Below are 6,749 nucleotides of genomic sequence, written 5' to 3' on the forward strand. Positions count from 1 at the left end.
AAGCCCGGCCCTATAAGATCCCTTGCTCACCTTTTTTTGGTGTACCAAATCAAATTAGTTATATTAATAACAATGAGATCTTAATTATGGAAAACCAACCGTTACAATCAACAATGATCTATAATGATAAAATCTAAAAAACAATTACAAATCCTAATTAATACCTAGCAAAATTAAATATGTCCAGAGAAAGAACAAATCGAACAAAAACTAAACCCATATTGACCACATATTTTTTGACTCACAATTATTATAATCTAGCTAATTCATGTTTGAAAATTTTAATAATTCTATTGTAGTATTAGAAATTTTCAACATATGATCAGTTTAAAAAGCCAACAAACTCTAGTGCTTAGATGTTTGGCTTAGCTAGTTCTTTATTTCTTTTTAATAAGTCCTAGCTGGTTTGGTTAATTTCCATTTAATCACTCACGAATCTTTAGTTGCTTAAATTAACTGGATTTTTGTTTAATTTATTTAAAACATTAAATTCCAGAACAATGGAATTTGTTATTCTCACAATTTTAAATAGACTACTTAGACTAGAAGGAAATAAAAGCCCTCACAAACAAGTTCTCAAACCTGGAAAGGCTTAAAGAAAAAGAAGAGAGCCCTTCGCTGGCACCTATTCTCCATTTATCCTTTTCTATTTTATTTTATTACACTAATAAAAACCGAATTTAGAAAATATATCTATATATATACCTTGATAAACAGTGGAGCTAAAAAAAAAGCTAAATAATTCTTCTTCTTGAAACTAATATGGCTTGTGGTTTATGGAAAACTTTGTTTATGTTGGTGGTTGTGTTTTTGGCTGATGTTGGGCGTGGCGATTTGAGCGAATCGGCGTGTTTAAAAGTTCCGGTCTCGGAATTTTCTGGGACGGTGAAGTCCACAGTTGGGGTAGTGCAGAAGGTGGTCGCCATCGTGTCCAAGTTTGCCGGAAAAGTGGGAGATTTCCGGCTTAGCAATGCCGTCTCTGACTGCCTCGAACTCATGGACGTGTCCATGGACCAGTTGAGCTCTGCCCTGTCTGCTTCCCTTAATACATATGGTAAGGTTGTTTTAAGTTTTGACGTAAACTCGTACAAACTCCAAACTATGATCTGTACCCCGTTAGATTTCAAGATTTGATGTCAACCGATGACGAATAGCGTCAACGGAAATGTAACACTGTCGACCGATTGGCGTTGTGTTGACATCAAATCTTGAAATCTAACGGTACAGATAATTGTTTGGGGTTTGTAGAAAAGATGCAGTTTGCATATTATCACTGCCCTAACATTTGTAATACTCCCTCCGTCCCACAAATAATAGTCTTATTTAGTTATTTCTGTCTGTTCCACAATAAGAGTCAAGTTTCACTTTTTTCATAAATGGTAAGTATGCCCCACATTCCACTAACTAATTCCACCCACGTGATATCATAAAACTAATACATTTCAGTAATTTATTCAACTAACTTTTCTTTACATTTCTTAAAACTCATGTGCAAACCAAATAGGACTCCTATAATAAGGTGATAATGATGTACCACATTCCATTAACTTTTTTAACCTACTTTTGTCTACATTTTTTAAAACACGTGTTTGGTCAAAGTGAGCTTCATATTCGAGGACGGAGGGAGTACCGGTGATAATGATCTACACTTTGCACTTTGCATGGATGAAATGATCCTTGAAATTTAAAAACCATTCCTTATGAAAATGTTTGCTTAAATATCTTCCCTACAAACTACATATAGGGAAGAGTAACGGCACCGGAAACGTGATTGACGACGTGAAGACGTTACTGAGCGGAGCATTGACGAATCAAGACAGTTGCATAGAAGGATTCGACGGCACAAACGGCGTCGTAAAAGGCCTTGTTTCCGGCAGCTTAGACCACGTCACCTCATTAGTCCTCAACCTTCTCTCCATGGTCAAGTCCAATTCAGGCGGCGGCAGAAGACTGACGAGCAGCGATCGATTTCCGCGCTGGATCGAATCGCGGGACCGGAAGCTCCTCGAATCCGCCAGCGGCGCCACTGCGGACGCGGTGGTGGCCGCAGACGGGAGCGGGAACTTCAGCAGCGTGGCGGAAGCGGTCCGCGCAGCGCCGGAGTATAGCGCCAGGAAATACGTAATATACGTGAAGCGAGGCGTGTACGAGGAGTACGTGGAGGTCGGGAAGAAGAAATGGAACATAATGATGATCGGCGACGGTGCCGATGCGACGGTTATTTCTGGTAATCGGAGCTTTGTTGATGGCTGGACTACTTACCGCTCCACTACATTTGGTAAGAATCTCATCATTAATTAATTTAGTTTTTTCCATTTTAATAAGTGGATCTCATCAATTCATTAAACATTACACTCACGGTTTTTATTATAAAAACAATATAAAAAAGAGTTAAATTAACTCATTTTTACATTTTTCTTTATAAAATTAAATAATTTCTTAAAATCTGTACCAAGTAAAAAATTGACTATAAATTGTATACGGATATACATATCGATTTACAGATCAATCCTGACTAACTGCAATTCCTATTTAATTCTGTGCATTTAAGATTGGCTTTTCAAAGTCTCCCATTGAGATTTCTAGGACACGTCTCGTGGCATGTCTATGCTATTGATTTACGTGGTATGCATAGTGCATATTCACTTGTAAATAATATAGATCATCTTCACATGGTCCCCATACATCTCTACTCCACGCCTTGCATGTTCAAAAAGGGATATAAAATGCATGTTACCCCTTACTCCTCCGTCTCCAAACACACGTCTTATTTTTACTCGGCACAGATTTTAAGAAATGTAAAGAAAAATAAGTTGAAGAAGCTAATGATATGTGAGTCCCACTTTTATTGATTAATTTTATAATATATTGCAAGGGGAAATATGTTAGTAGAATGTAGGGTCCATTACCAAAGTGAAGTGAGCCAATTTAAAGGACATATCAAAATGGAAAACTGAGACACATAATGGAGGACAGATGGATTATTTCATGTTGTCTTGATTTTTCAACAATGGAATGAAGGATAGTGATAATATGCAAACTACATTTTTTCATACAAACTCCAAACTTTGATCTGGATCGCTAGATTTCAAGATGCTGTGTTGACATTTTCTGTTGACATCAAATCTTAAAATCTAACAATCCATATCAAAGTTTGAAGTTTGTAAAATATATAAAGTATGCATTTAATTATATCCCATGAAATAAATATATAAGTTTTATAAAGAGATCTTGTATTTTGACAAAAATCAAATTTTTTTAATATTATGAGATGTCACACACAAATACACTCATACACTTAATTTGATGAACATATTTACTAACAAGCCTTGATCATGAAACAAAATGAAGCCGCAAAGGGGCAAGGATTCATAGCCCGCGATATGACATTCGAGAACACAGCCGGCCCGCGAAAACACCAAGCGGTGGCGTACCGGTCAGATTCCGACCGCTCGGTGCTATACCGCTGCAATGTCAGAGGATATCAAGACACATTATACTCTCACTCGATGCGCCAATTCTACCGCGAATGCAAGATCAGCGGCACGGTCGACTTCATATTCGGGGACGGGAAGGCCGTTTTCCAGAACTGCGAGATCACGGCCCGAAACGGCCTTCCCAATCAGAAGAACACTATCACCGCACAGGGCCGGAAGGACTACAGCGAAGAAACGGGCTTTTCAATCCAGTTCTGCAACATTTCAGCCGAGCCCGGGATTGCAATCCCAACGTACCTCGGGAGGCCGTGGAAATTATATTCGCGGACTGTGGTGATGCAGTCGTACATCGGCAGTGCAGTTAGGCCCGAAGGGTGGTTGGAGTGGAACGGCGATTTCGCGCTGGATACTCTGTTTTATGCAGAGTATATGAATTACGGGCCGGGGGCAGGAATAGAGGCCCGTGTTAAGTGGCCAGGTTTTCGGGTTTTGAACGGTTCGGATGAGGCGAAGAGATATACGGTGGCGGAGTTTATTGTGGGGAATACATGGCTGCCTACGACGGGGGTTAGGTATATTGCTGGATTGACAAATTGAATGTTTTTATGAAAATTTATCATTTATTGACATTAATTTAGCTTTCATTATTTGATTTGGGTCTTCTCTTTTATTAATAGTAACTAGTATTAACATCCGAGCTATGCACGGGACATAAGAGTTTCAAATAATGAATATAAAATATAATAAATATATAGAAAATAAGAATTGAAAGAAATATGGAGATTTAAAAAAACAGAAATGTACTTATCTTGTCTCACTCAAAATGAAGAATTTACTACTCCCCAGTGAATGAAACATTTATGCAATTTTAATTTATAATCTAAGTGAAGCAAAAATAATAAAATTAATGACAAAAATAAGATGTGTGACTAATAATCAAAGAGTATGAATTAATTAGAATAAGATATACAAATAAAGAAAATATGTGTGAGTAAAGATGTTTATTGAAAGTGCTATGCAAGTCATTAATCCAAATAAAAGGTAAATTAATATATAAATTTAATAGCTTAATTTATAAAAAATTAATTTGAAAAAATATATGGAATATTAAACATATCCACATTAAATATATGAATAATTTAAATCATATAAATTTAAAACTTCTTTGAGAAGTCAAGTTATAAAATTTGTATTATCCAATAATCACATTTTAGTTGACTGTTTATTTCTTTCTTTTAATTTCAGACCATAGCATAACTTGATATACATTTCAAAAGACTAAATGATTTTTTTATATTGGAAATAATAAATTTCTTACTTCCCGCCACATATACATATAAAAAGTAAATTACTACTATCACTTAAAATAACGATAATATTTTATGCATCTTGTTTGTTTTGAATAATGTGATAATTTACACTACTATTTATATTAAAAAGTATTGCAATAAATGATTAAATCTCAATTTTAACCTAAATAAATGGAAGGCAAACTAAACTCTCTAGCACAATTCTAATTTAACTCAAATATAAGGCTAATTAATATATAAATTTAATAACTTAATTATAAAAAAATTTAATGGTAGTGCACTATTTAAATGCGTTTTAAAACTTTTTCAAGAAGTTAGCATTTTATTGGACTATTATTTGTCCAATTGTTTTTGCCTTAAAAAATTATTTTTGTATAGAAGACACCTCATCTTTCCATTTTCCCTCCAAAAAGGGTATTAAAGACTTTTTATCAAACTTGCACTTTAGATTAGTATAGATAATAATATGTACTCCGTATTTCGTTTTGTGTCATAGTATTACTTAAGAATTGATTATATCATTTATATATATATATATATATATATATATATAGGGTTGTATTATATACCAAACTAGTTTAAAACTCTAAACGCCAAACACATCATTATATAATAACGCGGAGTTCATTACAACTTTATGTGTAGTTCATTATAGGGAATTCTGAGATTTAAAAACAATGATATCATCATGCATAGTTTAGAAATCTGAAGTTCATTATAAGTTTGTTATTAGTTCATTATAATGAACTCCAGGTTATCATATAATGATGTTGTTCGGCGTTTAAGGTTTAAGAGTGGTTTGGTATTGATCACAGTCCTATATATATATATATATATATATATATATATATATATATATATATATAGTTGTATTTAAATTCTTCTCCCCTTATTAATCCTTTCTTCTTCTTAATCTCCAGCGTTGATTTATGCTGATCAAATGGACTAAATATTTGATTGAAATTATCTTATTTCATGAATTTTTAACGTGCGAAGGGCAAAATAGAGAATCTCTATTAGAATTAGTTATGGAATGGTCCATGATTTCCTCCGTTTGAGGATTTCTGCAGTTTTTCATCAAGATTTGTTCAGATTTCGTTTAATTCTTTCTCCTTCAGTCCGCGTTTTATCAACATTCAAGCACACGGCGATTAATTCGTGTTTCACAGCTTTATCGAATCTAAATCGAACTCATACCGATTTTCCACCATAGTTCGATTATCAATGGAAGAAGGTAATCCAATGATTTACGCCCACATTTATTGATTTGGATGGTGTCAATTTTTTTTTGAAAATCAGTCGCATAACCCAAACTGTCTACATCAGGAAATTCGTGTTTCATGTTGGTGTGCCTCTTTACTGTTTTATCGAAACATGATTGACTTTTGATGGTTATGTGGTGGCTACGGTGCATTCATACTCCTAGGTTTGTTATTTCATGTTACATAGGAGTTCATTCATTCCCCTAGGATTGCTGATTTCTGGGGCTAGGAGTGTTGTATACTGTGAGATTCAAAACATGTATGTATGTCTGCGAATTAGAGCCATCCCTATAGTGTTTGGTTTAATATTAAATTGGTAGTTGGATGATATTATACATGTAAAGTATAAGTATGATTATATAATGTACTCTTTATGGTCGGTAATATATAGTATATTTCATATAATGCATATTTAGCTTAACTTGTACGTTTCCGTGTTTATAAACAGTAAGCGTAGTGCCTGCCTGTTCTGAGGAATTAAAGCCTGTTGTTGGTCAGAAGTTCCAATCATTAGATTTTGCACTCGCGTTTTATGATGTGTATGCCCGGGCCGTTGGTTTTGATACGCGCAAACAAGGGGTGAGGAAGGTGGACGATGTTACAACGTGGTATTATGTCGTATGCAATAGGGAAGGCCAGAAGAAGTCCAACGAGGATGACCAATTGAATGCACGTTCCGGTTTCTCAATGAAGCGCCGACGTTTATCCAAGCGATGTGGTTGTAAAGCGAGTATATCATT

At 34.8% G+C, this 6,749-nt stretch overlaps 1 protein-coding gene across 1 annotated transcript; it reads left to right on the plus strand.

The window, feature by feature from the left end:
* Positions 1-581: 581 nt before the first annotated feature.
* LOC121750655 (pectinesterase/pectinesterase inhibitor PPE8B-like) lies at positions 582-4,111 on the plus strand. The gene is made up of 3 exons (XM_042145230.1): positions 582-1,054; positions 1,745-2,278; positions 3,352-4,111. Exons 1-3 carry the CDS (start codon positions 763-765, stop codon positions 4,032-4,034), a joined length of 1,509 nt encoding a protein of 502 aa, XP_042001164.1. The 5' UTR covers positions 582-762; the 3' UTR covers positions 4,035-4,111.
* Positions 4,112-6,749: the final 2,638 nt, after the last annotated feature.

Source organism: Salvia splendens, chromosome 10, assembly GCF_004379255.2.
Source record: "Salvia splendens isolate huo1 chromosome 10, SspV2, whole genome shotgun sequence".
In the NCBI taxonomy this organism is placed as follows: domain Eukaryota; kingdom Viridiplantae; phylum Streptophyta; class Magnoliopsida; order Lamiales; family Lamiaceae; genus Salvia; species Salvia splendens.

Bases quoted from the DNA above. Each gene is read 5' to 3' on its own strand.
- LOC121750655 (XM_042145230.1), top strand. From the start codon at position 763: ATGGCTTGTGGTTTATGGAAAACTTTGTTTATGTTGGTGGTTGTGTTT. The intron at 1,055-1,744 runs GTAAGGTTGTTT...AACTACATATAG, and splicing joins TGCTTCCCTTAATACATATG to GGAAGAGTAACGGCACCGGA. The intron at 2,279-3,351 runs GTAAGAATCTCA...AACAAAATGAAG, and splicing joins TTACCGCTCCACTACATTTG to CCGCAAAGGGGCAAGGATTC.